General features: G+C 42.1%; 1 protein-coding gene across 2 annotated transcripts in view; it reads right to left on the bottom strand.

Annotated features, from left to right (window-relative positions):
• The window catches only part of FLT3 (fms related receptor tyrosine kinase 3), a 48,052-nt gene that overhangs the window by 1,745 nt on the left and 18,816 nt on the right, over window positions 1–27,491 (bottom strand). The window contains exons 4-23 of one of the 2 annotated variants that reach the window (XM_075742097.1): window positions 27,050–27,165; window positions 24,657–24,774; window positions 23,643–23,779; window positions 22,904–23,043; window positions 22,669–22,822; window positions 17,810–17,975; window positions 13,760–13,866; window positions 12,539–12,650; window positions 10,793–10,971; window positions 9,233–9,345; window positions 9,007–9,139; window positions 8,813–8,917; window positions 7,434–7,544; window positions 5,243–5,396; window positions 4,753–4,883; window positions 4,240–4,364; window positions 3,761–3,883; window positions 3,079–3,190; window positions 2,894–2,993; window positions 789–894 (exon numbers count right to left, since the gene is read on the bottom strand). In XM_075742097.1, the coding sequence (XP_075598212.1) occupies window positions 789–894; window positions 2,894–2,993; window positions 3,079–3,190; window positions 3,761–3,883; window positions 4,240–4,364; window positions 4,753–4,883; window positions 5,243–5,396; window positions 7,434–7,544; window positions 8,813–8,917; window positions 9,007–9,139; window positions 9,233–9,345; window positions 10,793–10,971; window positions 12,539–12,650; window positions 13,760–13,866; window positions 17,810–17,975; window positions 22,669–22,822; window positions 22,904–23,043; window positions 23,643–23,779; window positions 24,657–24,774; window positions 27,050–27,165 (2,542 nt within the window). The remainder of the gene's footprint in view (window positions 1–788; window positions 895–2,893; window positions 2,994–3,078; window positions 3,191–3,760; window positions 3,884–4,239; window positions 4,365–4,752; window positions 4,884–5,242; window positions 5,397–7,433; window positions 7,545–8,812; window positions 8,918–9,006; window positions 9,140–9,232; window positions 9,346–10,792; window positions 10,972–12,538; window positions 12,651–13,759; window positions 13,867–17,809; window positions 17,976–22,668; window positions 22,823–22,903; window positions 23,044–23,642; window positions 23,780–24,656; window positions 24,775–27,049; window positions 27,166–27,491) is intronic. The other variant, XM_075742098.1, reaches the window with a different exon arrangement.

Here is a 27,491-nt window from a genome sequence, read left to right as displayed (position 1 = left end):
TACCCAGCCAAAAAGAGCTGGGTTGAGGAAGGGCACTGGACTGCAAAGGAGGATTGTTTTTCTAGGTACAGTGCTTTGAAGTTGCTCATCAGTTTGCCTCTAGGCTTGGCAGCTTCTGCCAGGCTAACAGCCTGCAGAGAGGTTCAAGGCTGCAAAGGCACGAGTCATTCATAGCTCCCCAAATCCCAAAAGGTCCTTAAGGACACTGCGCTGGGAAATACTGTTTGACCCAGAGTGGATACCCAGGTAGGAATCGGTGGTGTTGAAAAGAGTTGCTTATCCTCCCTGAGGAAGAGATCACAGTCTGGTAAGGACGGAATATGACTTCCTCAGATCCTGTTCATTATTTTGACCTTTGAGAATGACATTCAGCCCTCCGTCTGTGAGGATGTGGCAGCACATACCTATGGTGGCCCCCCATGAGATCCCTGAAGGCGGCCTGGGCTCAGCTCCCCTCCCATGGCAGCTATCAGAATCACCAAAGCCAGCGTTGGCTCCTGCCCCAGGGAAGCTCATTCCCATAGCACAGGCTGAGAGATTTCAGCCTTCCAGTGGGAGGAAAAAAAAATCCTCATCAGGAAGAACAGGATTCCTTCTGATAGCAGAAAAAACTTCCCCAAACGCTTATATAGGTCCCCGGGGAACAGCTCCATAACAATGGCACACTTGAATAGAAATCAGAAGACTATTTCTCAGCTCATATGAGAAAAAAAAAACCCACCAAACCAAAACAAAACCCACAACCAAAACCAAAACCCCACATTTTTATTCTTTCTATGTTTACTTACTGCTCCTTCTGCCTCAGCCAGCTGAGAGGCAAGAGAAGAAACCAGCCAAGAAAAAGTGGGTCTTTTTCTGGAGTCAAGGGCCCAACAGAGCAGCATCAGTTGGTAGCTGCAGGAGCAAAGAGGTGGTACAGAAAACATGTTAGCTGTTGGAGTCTCTGTAAGGGACTACATGGAAGTGCAGAATTTGGATGGAAATCACGGGGCACCAGAATGATTTTAGAGAAAGAGGCCAGATTTAGCACATTGCATCAGAGGAAAAGATACAGAAAGATGAGGGGAAAGGGTGAAGTGGAGAACATGGCGTTACTGGAGTTCTTAGCAAAATCCTCCTCATAGGACTGGGGCCAGGAGGGCACATACTGGCATGCTAACCTTGTTTTCCAGTTTCTGTAAAGAAAATGGTAGGAAGACAATTGCTGTGTGGCTCTGGGGCTGTACCTGCTCCTTGTAGACTCTATAGTCTTGAGGACAGTTTTCAAAACAAGTCTTTTTGTGGAATTTGACATCACAAAAATCTTTCTGAAGTTTTAACACCACCTTAGAGATTTTACAGTTTCATCACGGACCAGTGTAGTGCCTATATCTGCTAAAGTCCCTTGCAAACTTAGCTGGTCAGTAGGTTGTTTCCTGACATTTATAGGGCCCACAGCAATCTTTCTTGGGTCAATCTGTCAGATTCACCTGTACCTTTAATGACATTACAGCCTTTACATGGAGAGGATAAGAACAGTACAGCACCATAGCAAGGCACTGAGTCCCTAGGCCATCTGTGAAATGTTTGCCAGAAGAGTTCAGGTGACCTTAAGTCCTTCCCTTTCCTCCATGCTCCAGGTCTCGTAGCTCCTCATCACCTTCTTCTCCTCTTCTCTTCTCTTCTCTTCTCTTCTCTTCTCTTCTCTTCTCTTCTCTTCTCTTCTCTTCTCTTCTCTTCTCTTCTCTTCTCTTCTCTTCTCTTCTCTTCTCTTCTCTTCTCTCCTCTCCTCTCCTCTCCTCTCCTCTCCTCTCCTCTCCTTTCCTTTCTCCTCTCCTCTCCTCTCCTCTCCTCTCCTCTCCTCTCCTCTCCTCTCCTCTCCTCTCCTCTCCTCTCCTCTCCTCTCCTCTCCTCTTCTCTCCTCTTCTCTTCTCTTCTCTTCTCTTCTCTTCTCTTCTCTTCTCTTCTCTTCTCTTCTCTTCTCTTCTCTTCTCTTCTCTTCTCTTCTCTTCTCTTCTCTTCTCTTCTCTTCTCTTCTCTCCTCTCCTCTCCTCTCCTCTCCTCTCCTCTCCTCTCCTCTCCTCTCCTCTCCTCTCCTCTCCTCTCCTCTCCTCTCCTCTCCTTTCTCCTCTCCTCTCCTCTCCTCTCCTCTCCTCTCCTCTCCTCTCCTCTCCTCTCCTCTCCTCTCCTCTCCTCTCCTCTCCTCTCCTCTTCTCTTCTCTTCTCTTCTCTCCTCTCCTCTCCTCTCCTCTCCTCTCCTCTCCTCTCCTCTCCTCTCCTCTCCTCTCCTCTCCTCTCCTCTCCTCTCCTCTCCTCTCCTCTCCTCTCCTCTCCTCTCCTCTTCTCTTCTCTTCTCTTCTCTTCTCTTCTCTTCTCTTCTCTTCTCTTCTCTTCTCTTCTCTTCTCTTCTCTTCTCTTCTCTTCTCTTCTCCAAAGATTTAGTTAATATCCAAAATGAATATGGTACAACATTGTTTTTGCAAAAAGAAAGAGAAAGAGAAAGAGAAAGAGAAAGAGAAAGAGAAAGAGAAAGGGGAAAGGGAAAGGGAAAGGGAAAGGGAAAGGAAAAGGAAAAGGAAAAGGAAAAGGAAAAGGAAAAGGAAAAGGAAAAGGAAAAGGAAAAGGAAAAAAAGAAAAACTCCGTGATCTGAGAACAAAAAGTTCCTTGGAAAAGAAGGCACAATTAAATATAGACAATAAATTAGTCCTTTCAAACACAGATAACTGTTGATCTTTTCTGCTATAGGACAAAACCTACATGATCAAGCAGCCTTTTTCAGAGTTAGAGGAAGATCTCACCTTTTTCCGTTTTTTTTTGAGCAAACTACAGTGTACAATAAAGAAAAGGTCATACAAACAGTGACCTAGTAAATATAAATTTCCATGCTGTGCATTGTTCAGAAAATCCACTTACACATCTTTTGTAGCATAATATGGTCGGTCCATTTTAAATCCACTTTGTATTAATTTATAGAAGTTTCTATCAACCTGAATACCAGGATAAGGATTTACACCTGTTGAAAATATCAGATAATACGTGTTAATTCAGAAGTTGCCAGAACTTTTGTTTGTGGTCTTTCATTGCATTACAGAACATACCCAAAGAGAATATTTCCCATAGTAATATTCCATAAGACCAGACGTCACTCTTCATTGTGTACGTCATCTCAAATAAGCTTTCAGGAGCCATCCATTTAACTGGTAAACGAGCCTGTACAGACAGGGGGAAAGGAGGCCAGGTCATGCTGTGACACAGGCTTTCTAGGTGTAGTTCACACTGCTTGAGTAGGACCAATTAATGTTTGCTATGTGAAAAGCTGGGCCTCTCTTAGTATCCCCTTTAATTTTCCCTTAAAGAAAGAAATAGGCACTTCTAATGAGCCAATTAATCTCATCCATTTTAGATGACTGTTTTAGGAGGAGATGAGCTCAGCCCTAGAAGAGCATCCTTTCCTCCTCTGACTTCCAGAGTGAGTAGCTCAGGTGGAGATACCCACCCTGTACTTCTCCATACAGCTGGAGGATCTGCTGTACCCCACACATATACTATTGTCCCTATGCTACTATTGTCCATACCAGTAAACAATTCTCAGCACTTTCCATTGATGAATTTCAGTATGCTTTAGAAAGGACATGAGTACCATCTCATTTACAGTACTAGCTTGATTAGATTAATTATAAGCTAAGAATCTGAATTTGCCAAAAGCAGGGAAAAGTGAGATTTCTGGTTCCTTATCATTCTTACAACGGTATGAAAAATAGAGAGCACTCACGAACTTACATTGCCCCTGACAATGTAGTTGGAGTCATTCACTACATCTCTGGCAAGGCCAAAGTCACATATTTTCACCACTTTTCCATGGGTCACTAGTATATTCCGGGCAGCGAGGTCTCTGTGAATGCACTTAGAAGGAAAGGAAGGGTTAATGCTCTGCAGCGTTTGGTATTAGGAGGAGATAATTCCCCTGTTTTGCACCAAGCTCTCTGAATTGCTGCTTCTTTCCACTTAAAATAGTTTGGAGAATGAGCAAGATGGACAGTCCCCGGTTGCTCATGGAAAGGGACAGGGCGAGAGCAGGCAGAAATGTGCAGCCACTTGCTCTGACTGAGGCCCGTGTCTAACGTTGCAATCCAGTCTTTCCCACACAGCTGGCGAAGGAGGTATAGTTCAAGCCTGCTGCTGTGTGGCTCTTTTCCTCAGTCTGCCTTTTACAGACGGACATATTTTCTATCAAAACACTTTGTTACCCCTCACCATACCGATTTGGACTCAAGAAACTCCATTCCTTTGGCAACTTGATAAGAGAAGCAAAGAAGGTCTTCAAAAGTGAGCACGTTAAAATCCTCCTCTTCATCCATCTGTCTACTTGCATACTTAATTTTATCTGTAAAATATAACCAGGAGTATGAGTTTTCCATGGGTTTCTTCACTCTCTGATTAATTCTACTGACTGTTACAAGGTTTTCCACATACTCCTACCAAGGAGCATCACAAAGAACATCTTTCTTTTGCATCCTTTGCTCAGATGCAAAATAAAGGAAAGGGTATTTTCATACTCAAATACTGTGTATAGCATGACCAGAAACATAAGTGTCTGGTCTTAAGTGTTAAGTGAATCCTTCTCCAGTAAAGTTTCTGCCGGGAAGGAAGGGAAGAGAGACATATGATAGAAAGGGGCCTCCTGTGTCACTGAATCTAGTCTGATTAGATCAATAATATAATAAATACAATAATAAGAGCATTACTAGAGATAAAAACAACTATTTTATTACCTTCCTCAGAACACAACACAATCCCATTTGATCCAGATGTCACATTCATGCTTTGACGACTTTGTGTGACTTCAAATTCATCCTCCCTGCATACAGTTGTATTCACACCATATTCCAGGTGAGTTCCCTTCCTGGAGTGGGTGACACGTTTTCAAAGGTTACACACAGCGGATCACACAATTGTCTACACATAAACTGTTTTGCAGTGAAAAAGCATGATCAGTTATTGCTATTAAAAATCTGGGCACAGACATGAGTTTTCTCAAAACTGTGAAGAGAAATAAGGGATTGCTTACCTTTGGCAGTTCAGTGAGAAAACCATCCTAAGGAGAATCAAATCTCAGTTCTCCCCAAGGCATTGCTTATTAAAGTGTGTGAGGGCACATTCTCAAGAATTCAATAATTTCACCAGTTTAAAGCATATCTGAGGATGCAGCTTAAAGAGAGATGGTAGCTTTATAAAGTATTAAACTATTGCTGAATGCTTTACCTGGAATTTTGGTTGAAATGGATATTGTGGTAAAAGCTGAAGTTGTGCTGTTTAAAAATATCCATCAGTGTCCAGTGAAACTTTTCTCTCTTGCTCCTTAAGTAGTTCAGAAGGTCACCATAGCAACAGTATTCAAATATCAAGTAGATTGGTCCTGAAATAGTTGGAAATGTAAACACCGCCTGCCATCTATAGCACTCTCTCCATTAAAGCCCTAATGATGCCTCATCTCCTCCCAGGACTAATCTGTATTAAATGTCTCAAGCATCTTCCCTTCCTGGGTAGATAACCTGCACTGATGGGCAGGTAATGTTTACTGACTGTAATTACTGACTGTAACGTCTCTTTGGAAAGTCTGTGTAGCTGATTCTTTCCAGTGGTGCGTCTCCCAAGGTGGATTGCAAATGTCTATGAAGGCACAAACATCTTTCCCCATACCAAATGGCACCGGGGAGGACAGCACAGGCTATAAAGATGCAATGTATTGTCTAAACCACACATGGTTCAAGCAAAAGATGACCTCTGCTAATTATCTTGATGGTAAAAATTGGTATTGTTTGACCTATGCCCTTTCATTTATCTGCACTCCCTTCATGCTCTAGAAATATCCTTTTGTTTTCGCGAAGGCCACCTGAGACCCAAGCGTGTTTGCTGAGAGGACCTATAGGAGGGAAAGACCTTACAAGGGGATGTGTTTGAGTGGAGCACTGGGCAGGCCACTTTCTCGAGAAAGGAAAAAAGACCTCTTATACCTGACCAGGCAGGCTCGGAGGTAAGCCATGACCAGCCTGCAGGAGCAGAGAGAAAGGCCCAGGGGGAGCTCAGAGTGGCCACACATCACCCCTGCAAAGTTTTACACTGGCATCACCACTTCTGGCTCTGAAAGATCGAATACGAATTTGTGGACATTGCTGCCAGAAGGCCCCTGTCAAGCAAGGTAGGGCACACTGTGAAAAGCCTGTAAGGTCTCTCAGAGGATGGATGTGAGGTCTTGAGAGCCATGTAAATGCTTCTGAACACAGGACTTGGGTAAGGCTGGAAGTGTCCCTGCCCAACCCGGCCAGGCTGAGCAGGTCTTCCCTGCAGCTCTCCTGCCTACACCATCACACTTGCTGAATTTTCCAGAAGGCAGTGGCAGCCTGTATAGTTTCAAATCAGCTAAAGCGACCACTCATGATCTGTTTCTCTGCTTTACTGTTATGTCTCAAATGTCTTTGCACAACAGTATTGCTGTTGATGCAAACTGGGGAAACAAGAGTTAACTGTTATCTTTGGTCTTTCTGACTTAATAAATACCCATGGCAGAAAATCTGTCAAGTTTTTCAGTGGCAGGTGTTACAGCTCATGCTATGGGCAAACACTGGGTAAACCTTGCCCTTTCCCCAAGGCGATCTGGTTTTTAGCCTCTCTCCACCCGCTCCTGTTCACTGCTGAACTGGCCAGAGAGGGAGTTCTTGGGACAGGAATACCCATGGATGTTGCCTCCAGTATCACCAGTCACACAAGAATTAATTAGTGATAAAATCTTGCCACTTTCATCTTAGCCCATCTTTGCTTAGTTCTTTCCATCCTCAGTTTATTTTTACATTCAATTCTTTAAAAAGTTGTCTCTTTTTATTATCTACTTCTCTTCTTTCTTTGGATGTCTCCCCCTACACCTGTTCTCTTTTCAGTTTTTCTTTCCTGTCTAGCCTTTAGCCATTTTCCCCTTTCTTTCTACAACTTCACTGATGGTGAGACATATGATTTAAAAAAAAAATAAAATTTCTTATGTGAACAGAATCATGTGGATACAAAGATGCCTTACACCAGATAAGCTTTTCCTTTTTGCTTAATAAACTGGCCTGTATCAGTGCCATCACCACTGCAACAGGAAAACTTCTTCTATAGGAGGGCCACTGTATCACTTCATGCAAGTTTGATTAGAAAAGACTCATTTCTGTACACATGCATGGCCTTAAATTTGATTTAAACTTCATCTTATTTTGGGCCAGCGCAGAACAGCAAAATTGGTTGGGCAAAGACAGGATTCAGGGGTGAAGAGGAGAACAGCAGCCTGAGGAACAGGTGATTAATTGTGGCGTGGATATTTTTAATACTGCTTTCAGTAATCAACTTTTGATACTTTTTTTTCTGTTCAGGAGTCCTCATTAGTCTGAACAATTTTAATTGGTACCTTTCCATGAGTTACCTGACACAGTACAAGCTCCTAGTAGGTTCACAATATTTTCATGGCTTCCAATGTGAGTCATCATTTTCAGCTCAGACATTAGAGCATCTTTTTCTGAAGTATCAGGTTTTTCTGTAAAAGTAACACAGATTTGGAAATCTCCAGCAAGGAATTAAAAATTTAAATGGTTGCAATGCCTTGTCACACGCAAGTCTTCATTTCAAATTAATTGGACTGAAAGTACATTTGGGAACATCCTAAAAATTTGGGAGTAGTATAAAAAGATTTAGCCAAAGGTGGAAAATAAATGTGTGTGTGAGTGTGTATCATTTGAATGCTTGGGAAAGCAGTCATAAAATGTTAATATTTGTCATTCTTAGGCTGGCAAAGAATGACAGCAGTGTATCAAGGTGTTCACAAGCACAGAAAAAATGGCAGTCAACCCTGTTGGAGAGAAATGCTAAGAGAAAAAAATGTCTCAACAGCCATAAGGCACACAATGAGTTGTGATCCAGTAGCTAAGGCGGCCATCCTGCATTTCAGTAATAGCTTTAGGCTTGTTTTTCAGCAAGCGTTTGGTCCTCATGATCTAAATGAATTGGGGATGTGAACCAAAATGATCAAGATGAACTTCCATAAAGACAATCCCAGAGTGGACCAAGGAAGAGTAAGGCTGATGCACACGTGCAAATAGGAGATGAAGAGGTGGATGGCAGTGCTGGCAGGAAGGGACAGCGTGGGCACACGGGTGAGCAGGGTGTCAGTGCTGCTGCCAACGTGAAGCTCATCCCGTTATCTATCAAAAGGGTCGTGGTATTCGGGACCCAGTGAGGCAGCCGTCCTGCTCTGCTCGCTGCCAGGGGGGCTCGCTTCTGGACACTGCTTTTATGAGGGGTCAAGACAGTCTGGAGAGAGGCCAGAGCAAAGCAGCAAGGAAGATTAGAGGTTTAAGAAGCCTGACCATAAGGAGGGATGGAGAGAAATGGCTTTGTGTCATCAAAAAGAAAAGACTACAGGAAGACATGCTGGAAGGTTTGCAGACAAGCTAGCTCAGACACAGGAGGCAAAGGGAGCGCAACAACTAGACAGCACTACAAGAAAAAGGGACCTTACACCAAAGTCCACAGAGTCACCAATGTGACCAGCAGGCTAATCTGCACTATGAATCTACATTCATCCTTTTTAGAGCAGAGCAGCTCTATCCTTCCCCACACAACGCTGCAGGAAGAAGGCACTTCAGCAATGCCTTTCCAAACTGAAACAGGATTTTGAAAGGAACCAAGCATTTGTGAGGTGTAACTGCTACGAGTCCATATATAAAAGGATTTCCAACACCACTTCTGTTTTGGAGCCACTAGAATACATCACTGCTTGAGAAAGGCACCCAGAATTTATCATACCTTTTAGCATTTTGACTGCGACCTGGACCGAATCTCCTGCATTGTTAATTCCATAAGCTGTCGCATTCACCACTTTCCCAAAGGCCCCGGAACCGAGGACCTGTCCTACAAGATACAATATGCCAATATTATTTGCAGCTGCTACAGCACAGGCTATTAATCCAGCATTGTGGGTCGCCTTGTGGATTCCTCACCAAATTCCAGATTTTCCCTGGGAAATTCCCATTTGAGATCATATTCAAATTCTCTGAAGTCAATGTAGATGTATTCATTATCCGATGGGCCTATCATCTGAATCATTTGCAACTGGCTTTCATATCTAAATTGCTTTGGAAGAAAAAAAAAAAAAAGTCTTAGAGAAGAAGAAACAGCCCGGTAGGAACAAAAGAATAAGGTGCAGGTATTTATGTTTGCTTTTACCTTTTTGTATTTATGAAAAATGAATACAAACAAAAAAGCGATCAATAGGAGGAAAAATCCAACAGAGACATAGAATGCAGCATTGTCCGGGGGGGAAGAAACAGCTCCTGCAACTTTAAGAGATACATATTACTACCCACTGAATCAGAGCTTGTGTGTACGGCTAAAGGTGCAAGGAGAACCCATGGTGGCTTGGTCAGTTCTGCCAGTTTGCAGTCCTCTCATGGCTGAGCCTTCTCTGCACAGGGAACGAGACGGAGCCACGTGCAAAGCAAAGAGCTGGGCAGGAGGTGTTAAGTGCTGGGCAATTCTGACATCTGTTTTAATTCAGAAAAAAACCCTACACCAATTAATAAATCTAAGTGCAGGGAGGCGTTGGTGTGATCCATGGATTGGACATTGTGAACATAAACAAGAATAAACAATTCCTCTTCTCATCGCGTCTCCCTCCTGTCTCCCTGTGCCTTCCCCCAGCAATGTACGTCAGACGCCGACGCACCGGTTACCAGCGGGCGGACTGTACGCAACCTGCTTGGAGCATTGCTCTGCTGCTCAGCCAGGTACCCTCTTAACAAGTCAAGACCATACTGTAAGATGCCGGTGGATAGGTGAGTGTTACATGAAACCTACCCTCATACTCTGGTAGCTTCTAAGAGCATAAGTATTATGCTTATTTTCTATTGCAATTTCTACATAAATGCTCAAACTCTATCAGTGGTCACAGCTTCTGCCAGGTATAGTCAAAAGCAGCCAACAGTTTGTTCATCTATGAGAAAGGAAATCTCTGTACTGCAAATATCTGGGTGCTTCAAAACACTTCCCACGAGCCACAGTACGTTCCCTGTAAATGGAATATTTTGCCCTATGGAATGCATATGGTGTTACAACTATAAAGTGCATGGGCAAATAGTCATATTAGCTTTCTTGTTGAACAAGGAAAGAATCTCTCATGCCCTTGACAAGAAGAGAGACTGCACAGCAGTTCTCAAAACAGGGCTTAGCTTTCTGCCACCTGCCTACAGCAGTTTAAGAAGGTCTCTCCCCTGCACTCGCTCCTGCTTCCTAGACAGCGACTGTCCCTTGAGTGGTTCTGTCAGCTCACTCATGCTCTTACTTGGGCATGCAATGACCTCCATGGGGTGAGGGGGGCTCCCATGGGCTTTTCTGGCAGCACCACAGTGACCTCCAGGAGAGGGACAAGAGCCAACATCTGCCACCAGCTACCAAAGTGGTTTCAGCTCTTCCCAAAGCTGATGCCTCTGAGTTTCAAGTTGGGATTACTAAGATGAAATAAAAAACCAGACCCCAAATTGCCATGACTCCATCCTGAACTTCCTGTTGGTGTGAAATTTCTGCTCATTTTAATGAGCTTTGGACCAGGGAAAAGAGACATGTGTCTTCCAGCCACCCACCGTTTCCCACACAGTATACACACGGTGCTTGTGTTTTACCTGCAATGCCATTGCATGGTCAGCCATGTAGCCAGATAAAAAATACTGTAAGTTCTACCGTGCCAGCTTTGATTGAGAAAACCTGTGCTACAGGACTGGCTTATGGTACCTGACAGGTTAATGAAACTCTTTTCGCAGGCTGAACCAACGGAATTGTTTGCACAGCACTCAACGGAGAAGGTTGTTGCTGTGTCCTTTACATCTAAAATACTGCTTGAAATCCATGATCCCAGGGATCTTCTCTCTGGCACAAAGTTGTGAATCCCCTCAGTGATTTCTTCTGTACAGCTGAAAAAGAAAGCAGACCAGTTTCGATTTTTAGCTCACAGTGGCATTTTCCAAGGGAGAAGGTGGGATATTTCAAAATATGTCTTATGTCTGTGTTGGAAGGGAGGGAGGGATAGATGGGCTTGTTTTTTATTTGCCTCACTTGTAGAGTGAGGCTTCAGAGCGGTTGCCAAACTAATTTTTTGGTGATGGACATGGCAGGGTCAGCAGGGGGGGGTGAACTGGGCTCCCTACCTCCTTCACTGGGCTCACTCTCACTCTCCACCACTGCCCTGGCAGGGGACCTGCACCCCCGGACCTCCAGGACCTCCACCAATTTCACAGCTGACATGGCTTCCCCCCAGCCATCTATTCCTAGTGATTTCACCTTTACCTCAAATGCTCAAATCGCTGAGCAGCTGCAAACAAGCCGCTACTAAAATATAAAGACAAAATGAACCCACGTTAAAAGTTCCAACTCCTTTCCCTGAAGGTATGTGATTTCAACCACCAAGTTTCTCTCACTCAAGATAGAGAGCATCCACCCTGTATTAATGACTTATTTAAGACCCGATATGTAGAAAGAGGGAATATTATACTCAAGGGAAAGGAAGCCAACACAGAGATAATTTTGATTTTTAGCTTTTCTATCATTCTTCAACTTACTGCCTAATTTACTGTCCACATAATAAATGAGGAGGTAAATAAATAAATAAAATTTATTCAGCTCTACACGTAGTACTAGCTTCTACATGTGGAAGCTCCCAAGAAAGGAAATGTCACAGCATTTTCTCCCAGAAAGCTGTTTTAAGGAGTATTTTAAATTCACTAGCTGAATGTTTTCTTTCCTCTTCCATTTCTGCACAGAGTGATGTTAGGAAGCCTTTTCAGAGGTATGGATGAGAAAATGGTCCAGAGAATTTTTTTATATCTAGGTAAAACACTTAGACTTTTATCCACAATCTTCCAAAAGATAATTTGAGCTGGTACTCTTCTGCACCATGGGATTATTAGGTTTTTGGTACATCTAAAACAAAAACTGCAGAGCTCATAAAACAGCTCAAAGCTGTTTCAGCATCTCTTGAAATTTTAGAGCCTGACTCATTGCCCTAAATAAATAGAGGAAATGGAAACACTCTCACTAGCTTTACTGGAAACAGTCTCACTGACTTTACTGGCTTTGGTTAAAGGTCATCGTAACAGCTGTATTAACCAAAGCTTAACCAATTAATCAAGGCCATATTAACCAATGCAGTCCCTGAATGCCCTCGAAGATTGACAGGCCAAGAGAAAAACTTAGATTGGACTTTGTAACTACCTAACTGTTGATATAAACCCAGTGGGGTTTATTTCACCATAAAGAGCCTTAGAATAGATCTTTATAGACTTTATTTGATGCCAACAGAAACATTGAAAACTTCCCTTAGTTTTGGCGACCCAGTTGCCCTGGAGTGAGCCACCACGTCCCCTTGTACAAACGGCTGAGGGTGCATTTTACACTTAGTTTCTTACAGGCCAGTCTTCATTTAAGCAAGGATAGCTCAGATATGGTCTTTGCAATGGATCAAAAGGAGAGAAAATTATTTACTTGGATGAGTTCAGTTCGGGACAGTTCCTCCAAACCCAGGATGAGGCAGGGTAACTGACAGCGACGCAGGAGATCTGCTTGAACAACAACTGCATCGTTACTTCAGGCTTTCCTGCAACAAGATAAACACAAGACTATTTCTGTCAGCACATCAGTGACCAAAACCTTTACATTTATGTGGCAATGCTACATCTGCCCAGACCAAGATCTGCTTCTGTCTTTTCAAAATAACCCACCCGCGTGTCATTGCGATAGCTGGGTGCAGCCCTCAGTCCTTCTCCTTCCTCCAGCCCCATGCCTCGATTCTGTGCGATGGCAGTGTGGGCAAGGCAAGGGGAGAAGCCACTTCTCTGTACAGGCACGGCCAGACCCAAACAGTGGCCGAGCCAAAATTAGAAGTCTTGACTTCTGCTTTTCTGACTCAGAGCAAGCAGTTGGTCCTAGGACTCCCCTGACGCCCCAGTTCTGGGTGTCTGGCTCATATAGGATGTGCACAGAGGATCCCTGTATAAATAAAATATAAAAAATAACTATTCCTAACCTAGACCAAGTTACGTGGCAGAACCGAGATGCTGCAGTTACAGAGATAAGCCAGAGCACCAGGCAAGACTGTGTGGGTGTGCAAATCGTGGGCAGGGGCATAGGAGACAGTGCAGCCCTAACGTATGTGCCACACACCAAAGGGTCTCCAGGCTAACCGCATTAGCTCACAACTGCCATTAGGAAAAAGATGACATAAACACGCCATAGAAACCTAACACCTGATGAGGATAAATGTTTCCTCTCACTGTGTATCTCATATGGTCTCTACAGCAGTCACATATTCTGGCTCTGTAGAGTTAGAATACATTCACTGTATTTTACAGAGCTCCTAGGCTTTGTGGTTTTCCTAAGAAGTATTAATTTTCTCAGTAGATGACTAATTTCTCATATTCTGCCCTCCCTGTTTGTGGTAGACTAAAGAAGGAGTTCTCCATCCCTGACCAACGCCAGAAACATGACCCACAAGCAGCTGGCATCCTTCTCTTACCCAGTGCCTGGACTTCAGCAGTGCAGTGCAGAGAATCACATTTTTTGCCTTGTGCTCCTCCATTTTAAACAATAAATCTATGTAAATGAAATGGGGAATACCAAGGCAAAAGCCACATATTAGCTCCCTCTATATCAGTGGCAAAATCCCAGACTTTGACAAATCTTTACAGGGATTGTTTTCTCACTTACTTCTCACGTACAGAGTGAAATTTTTTGTCATGACTGTATCATCATTTTGGGCATAAAATACATATATCCCAGACTGGTGCTGATGGTTGCAGAACTTTGATGAAATGCTGTGGAGCAAAGAAAAGGACGGAAAAGGACAAAAGATCATCTTGAAAAATATTGTAAATGTAGTCAAGACTTATACATGTGTTTGAAAAAATTAAACGTCTTCTAATGAGGAACCCAGACTAAATTATTTTTTATTAGAGAACATAAACCCCAGAATGTAACTGTTTTGATAAGAGGATATTTTTTTCCTGCAGTATTGATTTCATTCTGCAATTTTCCTCATAGTTCTTGGAGTACAGGTGGGCTGTCAGGCTGTGATTTTGCTACTAATCCATTGGAAGACAAGGTGTATAACACGTCCTGGCACAGATGCTAAGACCAGCAAAGGATCAAACTCTCCACTCTCCAAAGGATTTTGATGGGAGTTTCTAGCTGATATGATAAATGATATTAGGATCATACAAGAGAAACCTCTCCAAATGGAAATATCTGACAGAAACGCAGAAATGAGATCATCATCAGAAGTTCATTATCAATGAGAAAAAGCACCAACCATCAAGATATTTCTGCAGGAGGAAGGCCAGCCTTCTACTAACACCTAAGGTGACCGCAGCAAACCAAGACCCAAACCACGCAGGGAACAGCTTGTGACAGTGGCGATGGTGAGGGAGGGCTTTAACAAGTCCCTGGGCAGAAGCTAACAGCGGAGGACTGCAGAGGCTTAAAGATTCCTGCACGACTCACCTGTTGAATCACTGGTTTATGGGACATAAGATGAGGCAGGGAGAAGGGAATATATCATCTTACAGGGATAGCATCCTATTTTTGTCCTTTTGACTAAGCTATTGTTGTCAGGATAATTTTGTATTTAAATGGCAGCTATTGCAACTCACCAAAGTTAGAAGAGCACTGAAGAAAATCTTCTTAGGTTTAAGTTGCTGGCATTTCGGGGGCAGATGTTTTAACAGACTGCTCAAGGAAAACTGGGTAGGAGGCCCCCTACTCAACTTCAGTGGTAAAGACAAGCAGGCATATCAGGGAGTTTGAAGCAGACAGAAAAAAAGAGAGCATACACCATTAATTCGCAAAGAGAAAGCAGTAATGAGCTTGGAACGAGAAATCTAGATAACTAAAATCAGGGTGTTTCTCATTACAAATGGACTAAGACATCAAGTATCACTTTGTAATTCTAAAGCAAGAAAACTCACACTGAAGCTGCTGGCAATTTTGTCTTCTTACTAAGGCAACACCTCCCTACAGTTACTGACTTTTGAGTGTCTTCATCTGAAATGGCCTTAAAGATGTCCCTGCACTCAGGGATTTTTAAAATCAGACCCCTTTTAAGCTGCCTCAAAATGGTTACAGAAGGCAAGAGAAACCACAAATCATTTGTTGTTTTTGAAATCCTAGATCTGAAGGATTGAATCCTAATGAAAGCCATTAAAAAAGAGTGTCTTTGTTACATGAAAATATAAGGGATGTGAGATAAAGATTATAAATTTAACAGAGGTCATCCTGTGTATGAAAACTCATTTGCTCTTAGGAGGGAAGTGAAAATCAGCAGTGTGCTAAAACAGAGACACAACAAAAACAAATAGAAAATGGAAATTCTGAAGGAACCTCTGAAGACATGTAAGGGCATTGACAGGTAAGATGAATCCTTGGGACTTGAAATTAAAAGTTAAAGAAGGGGACAGAGTTAATTAATAAAAATTTAATATGTTCTATAATCAGGAGAAACAATTTCATAAGGAAATGGCAGAAATAAAAAAAGGAAAAACAGGAAATGAAAAAGGATATGAAAGGAATAAAGTAGAAGTGTTGGGAGACGGGATTAAACAGAAGTCAACTAAAATATGCAAAGTTAGACTCACAATACGTTAAAGTATATGATGACCTTTTTTGTTTTGTTTCGAGAAACCTTCTGCTTTAAAATCACATTGAAATCTGCAGTGCTAGAGCTTGTAGGCAGAATTTCCTGACCCCCCTACCCCTTTGTGCTTCTGGGGACTTCAAACTGAATGAAATATCTAATCTAGCCCTCCTCTTTTTCCTCAGGTGAGACCTGTCTATCCAATGCTAGTATTAAACCAAAACTTGATAGCTGTGGGACATGTTTGTAAAGGAGAATGTACTCGTCAGATGAAATAATCACCAAATTCATGTATTTTTCCCTCAGTTATGTTTTCCCATAAAATAAATAGGATGATAAGTAAATGTGAAGTGTAAGTACCTAAAATGAAAAAGAAAAAAACCCAAACTATTTAATCAGCAGCATAGTGATATGAATGGCTGAGTTGTCTGTTTGAAGCAGCCTTCAGGCCAAGCTCCAGCGGTGCTTGGTGCGGTGAGGTGGCCGTGGCCAGCGCGGGGCTGGCTGGAGCTGAGCTGGCCCAGGATGCGCTGCTCCAGGGACACGGGCTGGACATTCCCCTGCCCGGCAGGTGGTGATCAGCACTCAGCAACCACCACTTTGGGCTGCAAAGACTAGCTGAAGTGACTCATAAATCCCAGGTCACCAGCAGCTGCACCTTAGTGATTAATAAGGGTTACCTAAGCTATTTCAAGAGTTCTCAAAATTGTTATTGTTGGCCCAGTCTGTAGCACCTTCTTCTTATCTGGATTGAATTTACACCAGCTGTCAATCATCCAAGCAAAACTAACTCCTGCTCTTACAAGCAGTGAGAAGAGGTCTGTACCAGCTGCAAAGCAAATCAACTCGGTGTTATCAGCTGGAGGGAGGTACCTATTGGACGGGGATGAGCAAATGCGCATGGCCGTCCCCTGAGACCTCCTTTCCAAAATCAGTCTTGACCACAAAGAACAGATCTGCCAAGCCCATGTCAGGCATTGCAGATTAGTCACCAACACCCACCCAACGCTATCAAAGTTTGCTGACAGCCCTCACTTTATCAGCAGGGACAGAGTTCCTGTGGCCATTGCCAGGAGATGACAATTTACAAATCTGAACTGAGCTGTCTCTGAACCTTGTGAAGATCTGACTCCAATACACCACCTGATGCAGATGAAAAGGCCGGTCTGTTGCAGAGATGACTTGACAAGCTAGCAGATAAAATCGAGTATACCAAAATACTAAGGAAAGAAATTGTGAAAAAAAAGTGTAGTCAAGGCTGTGACACAGTTTTATGCAGATGCTAAGAGGGGTTTTAAGAATATGAGAAGAAATCAGTGCAGGCACATTAATCCCTGCCTAGGTCCTGCTTGGTTTTAAAGCTAAAACTTTAAAAGAGCAGCTTGGCTTTCTTTTCATTGAGGTAAATAAGAGCTGTTACCTTGAAAGCCACGGGACTACTCTGAAAGAAACTCTGAAGGAAATTAGATAATGTTATCAAGAAATTAGAAAGCCTAGGGAATGGAGAAAACATTAGCCTTAAACAGGATTCATGCCAGAACTTCATTGTAGGAAATAACAGAAAAGGTAGATAACTCACAGGTTTATTCAAAACATGTTTTGCAGTAGCAGAAGAATACATGACCTGGGTAATGAGCAGAACGGTATGTTTCTGTGGCACAGGCAGAGCCGAACAGATCTAACGGCAGCCTGGGAAACTACGGGGCCCTGGATTTGACATGAGCAGTTTGAAAGACACTGGGAACATCATCAAGAACAGGATGATGAAAGGGGAACACATAGAACTTGTGGTTCAGTATGAAAACTGCAGCAGATCTGTAACTGAGAAATTATGTCAGAGAGAAATGGGAATGGCAAAATGCATATATACTAAAGACTTGCTAGATGCATAACTTACTAAAGGGTTTATTTATAATGGAGAATAAAGTGATTCTAGAAGTTATCTACATGAACTGCTGTTGAAAGCCAAAATAATGTTTGAGTGCCGTTTGTTAACACAGCTTCATCACGTGGCACATTCACATTTTAAAAAGACAAAGACAGTACAAAACATGGACAGTAAGAAGTCCAAATGAGATATAAAGAGGAAAAAAATTATTATATCAAATTATTTCAAAATATTCAGATACCTGTGTCCATCCACACTGTAACTTTGTTTACATGGAAATGTTTTTTGGGAAAATAACCACATGCATCTAACTGGTGGATATGCTGTAAAGTTAACTTCGAAGCAAAACTCTTCCTCACCAATTTCAAAATCTTCTTTAGAGTCTGTTATATTTATAAATCCCTTTTCTGAAAAAGAAAAGAAAAGAAAAGAAAAGAAAAGAAAAGAAAAGAAAAGAAAAGAAAAGAAAAGAAAAGAAAAGAAAAGAAAAGAAAAGAAAAGAAAAGAAAAGAAAAGATTGACATCATATTACAAAGGCTGGACTGCTTAATGAAGAAATTTTGACATTTGTATGCTTTTCATTTTGGCTATCACAAGCAAAAAAAAAGCACCATGTTACCTCACAAAAGGCATCCAGTTAATCAAAATAAGATAATGCTTCAAAATAGTATTGAAATGATATCACTGTGTTTGACTGCAGACAGATGATCTGAAGTTGCATATTTGGTTAGATCAGAGCCCTTCCAAAATGGTCCAACATTTCTCCCCCATCCTCTCTACAGAGCCACAGGGCCAAGAATCTCATTATTTATTTGCTTTGCTTTAGGTGTGTGTTCCAGGTGCTAACAGCTGCATCTCCTGGCTTTTTTCTAACAGGGAACAAAACCAGGTGGCACCACCAGCATAATCAGATATTGACAGTAGTTGTTTCTCCTTCCCTGAAATAAGCTTAAAATTTTGCAAATGAGCCTTGTAGCTGCTTCTTTATTTCTCCATCTAAATTAGGCATATTTGATGCAAGACAAGAGCAACATGAAAAAGCATTTTGAAGATGTGCTTGCACTTGCCCTGCTAGGGTGAGATTAGTTTCACCTAATGGAGCTGTCTGAAGTTCAGTGACCAGTCTAAGGTACTTGTTTGGACCTCTGATAAACTCAGTGGAATGAGACAGGTGTGTCCAGATGTATCCCATCCTAAGATGTACTGAACTGCTTCTGGAAATATCTGTTTCTTGACACTGACTGCTGAAGGAACCAAAGTAATTGCTGGGGCTAGATGTCTCATGAGGTGAAATGAATCCTACCCAAGGAGACTGAACAGCAGACACATGTGGGAGGAGGCTCTCCTAAAGGCATCAGTGCAGCTAGGATCAGCTTGGTAAAAATCACAGAATCATATACATTGGGAGAGATCTCTGGAGATGTCTAGTCCAGCTCCTGTTCAGAGCACGTCCAAGTAGATGAGGTTGCTCAGAGACACATCCAGTTGAGTTTGGGTATCTACAACCTCTGGGCAACTTGTGCCAGTGTTTAATCAGTGACATGGTGAAAAACTGCATTGTAGAAATATTGCTGGACTGGGTTTTTCCTTTTGAGTGTTTTTTCTTCTGGTTGTAACTCTATATTCTGCTTGCTGTGTTTTATCTCTGTCTAGCTTACTGGTTTAAAAAATACTATCTGGAAACTCCCATAGAAACCACAAAAATGTCAGTATTTTAAAACAAGAAGCAATTCCTTTCATAACCGTTCTCCTACTTCTTGATATTAAAGGTTTATTGGTTTTATAAATTGGATCTTCATCTGAGGCTTTGGGCAACATAGTCTAGTGGAGGGTGTCCCTGCCCACGGCAGGGGGTTGGAACTAGATGATCTTTAAGGTCCCTTCCAACCCAAATCATTCTGTGATTCTATGATCTTTTGAATGATCTTTTGGACCTCATTCCTCCTGGCAGAAGGTCATCTCTGTGTGTACTGTTAACAACACAACCAGGCAAGAGTAAAGGCTTTCTCCAGAGTGCACAGAGGGACCTTGGAGCAGCGTATGACATTTCTTTGGAAAAGAACTCCAAAAAAGCAGTTTGTTTCTTGAAGGAGAAAGAAAATAGCATGTTATTGCTTGGCTTATCATTTTTTTGGCAGGTTCAAGTGTATTTCTGCCAGAAAAACAGTGAACATGATTATTCAGTAATGACAGAGAGGTGAGACAAAATTCTTGAGACTGGAATCAAAGCTTTCATGTCTCCGTATTTATTGTATTTATTTATTTGTTGCTTTAAACCTAACATGAGTTGAAAAATAGCTTGCATATTCCTGAATCAAGATTGTGTAGCCTTAAAAATTCTTTATTCAACACTGGTGGAAACTGAGCATCACAACTGCAGAAACAAAGAGCCTTGCAGCTGCAGTTGTTGGCGTGATCTCTGTTGTGCTTTAAAGCGGCCCAACCACTTCGCCTGACCTGACCAGCTACACAAAATGGGATAAGTTGGTGAAGTATCAATTAGCAAAGAGCAAACCAGAGCTGTTTGGCTGCAAGGTGTTATTAGAGATTAGAAGACCGCTCATAAATATTATGCTAGCAAGGCTCCCCAGGCAATGCAGCACGTGCCAACCAAATCAGTTTTCTCTTGTTAAGTTACATCATGACTGTTCCCAATGTAGCTATGGGTGCTGGCTCATGCACAGTGATGGTTTAAAGGTAGGACACTGATTATTTCAGAAACTGCTACCCTATGACATGGACAACTGAGTGAAATCTGTATCGATATCACTGCTGAAATTGAACCAATTCATGCTAATAATGGTTGCATTAACACATTATGCTAAAGGCTGGGGTGGATCAGACGTACAGGATGTCTCTGCATAACCTTTGAGAGATGAATGTAGTCTGTTCGCTAGGTATGACAACATCCCCCCAACTTTAATCCACCATGTAAGTAAACAAACAGATTTTTTCATCAGCAAAGCCAATGAGCCCTCAGAAGTTTTGTTGGCATAAGGGTATTAAGGAGGGTACAGACAATCTTCGTAGCTTGGCGTACCCCAGTAAAAAAATTCCCCACTCAAAAATACAGCCTTCCAGGGACAGCAATTCAAATATCCCCTGTTAACATGACACATACTCACACCTGACAGTTTATGGCCACTATTGCTGAACTGGGCACTGGTACTGAGAAAGAAGAGGATCTTGCCCTACCTCTACACTACTCCCTCACCCCTACCTTCCTGTTAACTAAGAAGCTGTGCGTAGGAAAAATGCCCAGGTATCATGCTCAGTTATTGTAAATGATGAGAGAACTTCCTGCTCGGTGGTAGGCAGAAGCTGAAAAGAGGATATTGCACTGGGAAAGTAATATCTGAAGAGACCGGGGTAAATATTCTCACTTCCTAACCATTCTTAGCCTAGGTGTCGTAAACTCTGAGAGCAACTACATCTAAGGTCAAGTGTGTAGTGAGTGCTTCAGAGAGCTTTGTTCTCAGGGCTACAGACTCCAACTCCAGGCAAATCAGTCAGAAAACTACTCCCAGTGCCTATTCCAGCAGTACGGTCCTAACCACAGCTTTCTTTTTTATGCCTTATTTCCAGACTTATGCTTATTTGTATATTATTTCCATGTGAGAAACAAGGTTTGCAGTTGAGGCTGTTCTGGACTAACTTAAACACTTTTAAATCATGTTGCTATGTAGAATGAGGTTTCCTTTGGTGTGCTTTTGAATTTTTACATTTTTGGCTTTGTGTAGCTTGGTGTTAAGAAGATGATTCCCTTCAGTGTCTGGAGAGCAGGAGACATGCAGAACAAACAATAATGCTGGAGTAGTCGTCTCTCTAGTTTCAGATTTTCCTTCAGATCCATCACAGCTGCAGCAGCACTTCTGCGTGGCAGTTTGCCAGCTCTGTCAGCACTTGCTATTCATCATCTCTCTGAGCTACATTCTCCATTAACACAAAAGTTTTTGTTTCTTTTCTGCTACCAGTTACACAGGTTTCAGAGCTAAAATTCTTCCCCAGATTTACTTTCCCATAAAATTTAGCATACTCAAATGGCCACTTGTCAGTCGCTCCCTTGCCATAAGAGGAAACGGTCATTACTCATTTTGAGGGGGACAGCCCACTGCCAAGAACCTTCCAACTGTTTGATTCCTTCCTGGTGGACCCAGGTCAGGCCTGGTAGAGATTTTCTATTTGCTTTTTTCTGTGTTAAAGCAAGGACCACCTGACGGGACTATACAAAACAGCAGAGCAGTGGCCACGAGAACCTCTGCCTCACCTCCCCACCTCCAAAGGTGCAGCAAAGGTGGGGTGGAGGTGCCGTACGTGAGTGAAAGGGAGACGCAGTGGGAGCAAGGGGTGAGGAGGAGATTGAGGCCATGGCTGCGCCTTTTCGAAACCTGTACCGGAGTCATAGCAGGACATTTCTTTCTCACATTAGTTGACAACAGTCACTGGTCATTCTGGACTCTAGCCAAACCAATACATGGAGCATTAATAGCTGAACACGTGGAGCAGGTCATGCATTTTATATTCTTGGCCAGCTCCAGAAATGGTGTTTTCTGCAGTGCTTTACTTCTAGTTGTTTGTATCTGCTCTGCAGCTGCCTACATCTGAGTTTGTGGCATAGAGAAGGGCTATACAACTACACTACTCCCCCTGCCCAGGAAGCCCAAGGCAAAGCCCCCTGGGGACCCTGTAGCTTTGTGTCCCCACAAAGAGCCACTATGGCTTTGTGTCACACTGGCTGAGAGTCACCTACAATGACATCAGATGAATCCCAGCCTGTGTTTCTAGAAATCCCATTGCAACATTCCTGTAGACTAGATCTCTAAACAGCGCCATTTCATCTCACTTCTAAAAGCACTGTTTTATAATGGGATTTATTTGGAAAGCCATATAAAGAAAAAGTTGATTATCTTCAGGTACCGGAATGACTCAGTTCTGATTAATCTCTTGGCTTTCCTGGACTGCCAGTAAGTGCAAACAGACTTTTTCCTTAGAAAAGGAACTATGAACATATGCTGCGTACCTGCAAGCAAAGAACTGCATGGAAAACAAAGCAAAACAACCAACCGAGGGACAAGATTAACACCGGGGGGTTGGAATTACCTAAAACTGTAACCAAAGCAGTTTGATTCGGATGAACTGTAGAAGAACAGGTATAATGTCCACTATCATTTGTTCCTGCTGCTGACGCAAACGCATACTGGATCCGAATGGCCGAGTGATCTGTTTGATATTCTAATCCTTCAAACTGGCGGTCCTAGTTTTCAACAGAGATTCCCATTTAATCAGTTGATAATACCCAATATTAACTATTTTAAAATATTCCCTGTCTTCTTACCTGATCAATTTCTTTGTTTTCAAAAGATAATTTTATTCCAAATTTATAATTATAGTGAACAGCTCTGCATCTGATCAGCAATGGTTCCCCGACTTTAAGAAGTAATTCAGGTAAAGGTGCTGCTTGGCTTTCATTTAAATCTACAAAATCAAAACATAGTCGCTGAAGCAACTCTCACTTTGCCCAGAAAAATGCTCAGTTAGATCAACATTTTTTCTTCTAATGCTGTATAGACATCCATTACTACATTTTACTGATAATTAGAATTTGGGAAAATTACTCATTTATCATGAAATTAGTAAATTTGATGGATTTAGATGTCTCAACCCCAAGTCTGTGATAATTTACAAGATGTCTATAGGGCACAGTTTGGCATAGAGCTTAGCTCAGGTCAGACTTATTTAAAACAAACAAACAAACCTGAGTTTATATACTAATTTATAATTATTTATAAATGTATATATTTGAGAACACTCTGAAGAGCGTTTCTCTGCAACATAGTCCTAAAAGCATGAAGAAAAAGTTAATAGATGTTAGCAAGTGAGGAAGGGCAAGACATTTTTTACAGAGACCACAAATAGCTATTAGAATTTAGGGTTTATATGTGAGATAAAGCAATCGTTCACTGTTAGATTTATTCCAGTGATTGCAAACACGTAGCTTAGCCCAGAAAGCGTACTCAGATGAGTAGTGCAACAAACTTCAGCTTGCATGCAAATAAATTCTAGTGGGAAGTTACCTATTGTAAAGAGGCTGGTGCATTCTCTGCCCAGGTCATTAACTGCACAGCACCATATGTAAGTTTGAAATAGTTCACGTTGTATGTTCTGTATGCCATCTATTTCCCCAGTTTCTTCACGCATTTTATCAGGGCAACTGCAATTACAAGCACAACTATTTATTGACTCATTTGGTTAACCTCAACCAAATAAATCTGATAAATCTCCAAGCCATGAGAATATGCAAACAATAGTGGGAAAACTGTATCTTGTATAGCTGAATAAAAAGGAACTAGGAAAGGTGAAGATAAGCTTAGGCAGAAATATGAGCTGCAATGACCTGAATATGCTCAAACTGGCTCATAGACAGGTAATGCTGTGACTAAAATCTGAACAAGAGTGGGGTTAGAGCTACCACACAGAGGTTGAGCTATCACACCACATCTCTGACTTCCTGGTGGTGGAAGCTGCTGCAAATCCAGCGGCTGTTATGAGACCTAGATCCCAAACTGCCACGCCGCAGAGAAAAGCATCATTCCTGCTGTTAATAGAATCAACTTTTTATGTTAATAGAATGGGGGGGGGGGGGGGGGAAGCTCAGAAAATTATCATTCCTTGTAACATCTTCCCAGCTCTAATGCATTCACATTTCCAAAAAAAAAAAAAAAAAAAAAAGTGAAAAGCTAGAGGGAAACAAGATACCTTTGATTTGCTCTGGTGACATCAAAATAGAATCTGGAATAACTTTTTACAAGCCAAGAGCTGAAAGTTTCCAAAAGTGCACAACAGTCAAAATTTCTAAGAAAATTGTGCTGCAGTACTCCAAAAGTGGATCATGTAGACAGAGGCTTTCAACCAGCATGTGGGTGTGCAACCCAGCTGAGCCCATCTCCAAAAATTCCGACTCAAAAGCTCTTCTTCAGTTATCTCCCTAGCTCGTTAGGCACACTAAGCAGTACAAAGCCTCCCTCTTCTTCAGAAGATGGTAAACTATCAGTCTAGAGATTCAGTATGTGTATAAACATACACCATACCTTTCTTCAGGTGTTTTGCAGAATATCCACTCCACAGAGGGCTGGGGGTAGCTCTCAGATATGCACTGGATAGCATCCGATTTTTCTCTTTTCCTGAAATAGGGTTTGCTTGGTTTCTCTGTTAAAAATCATGCAAATATTTAGAAATGCTGAAATCATTTTGAAACAGTGTTTTGCTCATTTCATAATACATGAAGTTACAGGGCTGCAATTTGCTTCAGGAGGTTTCAACACTGAGGGAATAGAAAATGATCCTGCCTTAGGGATACTGTGGGTTGGTCTCAGGAGCGTTTCAGCCTTGATTGCTAAATGCACAGCTTCCCCCCCCCCCCCCCCCCCCCCGCCCCGTATTAAAGGCCTGCCTCTATACACCAGAGGGTAATCCTGAGGCTGATACTGAAAGGTGTTAATTTGCTGTGGTTGCTATTCATTTCACTGGGCAGGAGCACAGATATCTTTCGAAATCAACATCCCAAGCCCAGTGGCCTTTGGTGGAGTATCTGTTGAGACTACAAAGTCTCTACACAAAATGGGATCGTCACATAGTACTCAGTCAGATCAGATACACATGGAAAAACAAGGGGTGATAATGACTTCTGATGGCCAGCAGACTTCTCTACCCTGTATCTGTACCCCAGGGGAAAAGGGTTCCTGGACAAGGGTTCAGTCCCCTGAACCCATCAGGCGCAGACTTGGACTAAGCATAAAAAATTAATGTATTAAAACTGCTAAAGATTTGACTCGAACTGAAAAACATTCAGTCTAGTTTTAGGGTATCCTACAATGAAATTGCAGCTTCCACAAAGAAGAGTGACATTTTCTTGAGTCATACTTCCACTGCCTGCAAGGTGACATGCTAAGGTGAAACTAATACTTCTGGCTTTTTAATTTCTTTCTTCATTTATCTTATAAGCTGGGCCTAGAAGGTCTTTTTCACCTATAGAGATTCACATCTCAGTTGAAGGGTTCACATCTAGCCTGGAGGATTTTATGAGAGATGTAATTATGATATTAGATTCACAGGAGCAAAGAGAATGCAATCCGAGCAATCGATATGGAAAAGATCTTTATCGAAACTGTTTCAAGCTACTCTTGCTCACACATGTAATAACATTTTTTACCTCTAAAGCCTAATTGATATAGTAGAGAAGGTAATTTTTAATTAAAGATTTAATACCCTGCCTCCTCAATGAAGCTGTTAAAATTATAATTGAGACACACAGTAGGCCTTCAAATAAAACAAGGAGAGACTGGAAGTGACAATTCTGACACCTGAGAGAGGAAAAAACCAAACCGAATACTTTAAAAACAAATAAAGAAGGAAGAAAAAAAGTTGATTAGTCACAGTTTATTAAAAAAAGGCAAGTAATGATGCATGCTATTAAACCTGTCTCTAGAAGGATTTGGTCCTAACTTTGCAAGTCTTAGCTGTTTGGATTGATGGTTTGTTTTCTTTTCTTTGAAATTTCTTTTAGAGTTTTAATTTTATCTTTAAATTTGGCCCTTTCCAGACAAAATAATACAGTATTTTTTATTTTTATTTTTTTTTTAATGTTCTTGGACACCCCTACTTAGAAGCTTGAATTTGTTGCAGCAGTTGCCTTTGCATCAGAGATGTCTCTTGTGTGGTCCTTGAGATAATTCAATCAAATCTGCTCCCACTGTGAGCCTTTCAGAAAGTCGCACCTCGTGCGTAGTCTGTCATGAGCATTTCACAGCAGTTAAAATCTCAGTCTCTCGGGCACCCTTGTGCCGAGCAGCTGCAGTACTGATGCATTTTACCCTAAAAGCCAATAAGCAAGTAAAGGCTGGCACTGAGAAGAAAACTCTGTCTTTCCCCTTCCCACAGCGGTGCCTCTTCCTGCCCACAGAATTGTGAAAGAAAAAGCTGTGTGAGAGGTGAAAAGAGACCCAGCGGCAAGCACGGGCAGAGAAGTGGAGGAGTGGGACAAAGCATGACTTCGGAGTGCCAGAGACCCAAAAATAAAAGGGATGTCCCGATCTGATCCAGATAATAGCCCAGCCAGCAACACTGAGAATACATCAGTTAAGATGCAAGCAAACGAATGTAGCCCGCAAGCTTTGAGAACTCACAAAAGCCACCCTCGATCTGTCCCTTTTGGCACAGAGGGGAATCTCTCATAGGCAATAAGAGAGCTGCCACGCATTTACATCTTTATTTGTTCATTTGCATGGTTTATTGACCAGAGAAAGCTGACTCTCATGCAATCTGTGGTTTTAACTTCAGCCTCCGAAGACAGCTCCAAGTCCTATGCAAATCTAGGGAGATGCTTGAAATGCAGCACGCGAGAGCTTCGTTGCTTTCACTGAACTTGAGCCTCTCCCCTTGAACCTATTGCTGGAGTGACCCCTTTCATCTGAGATATACTTACTTCGGATGAGGACAGGAAAAACTACTGTGTAATTGCCGGTTTTACTTATGACCGAGAGGGTGTATTTTCCAGATTGTGCTTCTTTTATTTGGGAAAAAGCCAAAGACGTAACATATCTATAAAACAGAAAGTAAAACCGTATTTGTTATCTGGAAGGTCATATGCAGCACACACACTAAAATGTTAGCTCTTTAGCTCTTGCAAAACCCCTTCAGAGATACCAGTACTCATTATTTACATAGCACCCTTCAACCTGAAGTGTTTTCTTCAAGTATCTTCCTACACAAACAGCATGTAGGAACTTACAGCCCCAGGTACCACATGCTTAATGCTGAGCATTGGGAAGGATGGACTTCCCGAGCTCAGGACAGCTGGGGAGGTCCACAGGGAAATGCTTTACCTACAGTCCCATCCCGTACATTTTGCAGGGGGAGGCGATAAT

Source organism: Balearica regulorum, chromosome 1, assembly GCF_011004875.1.
Source record: "Balearica regulorum gibbericeps isolate bBalReg1 chromosome 1, bBalReg1.pri, whole genome shotgun sequence".
Taxonomy (NCBI): Eukaryota; Metazoa; Chordata; class Aves; order Gruiformes; family Gruidae; genus Balearica; species Balearica regulorum.
Note: the sequence above shows the minus strand (reverse complement) of the source record. Positions and strands in the feature narration are given on the sequence as shown.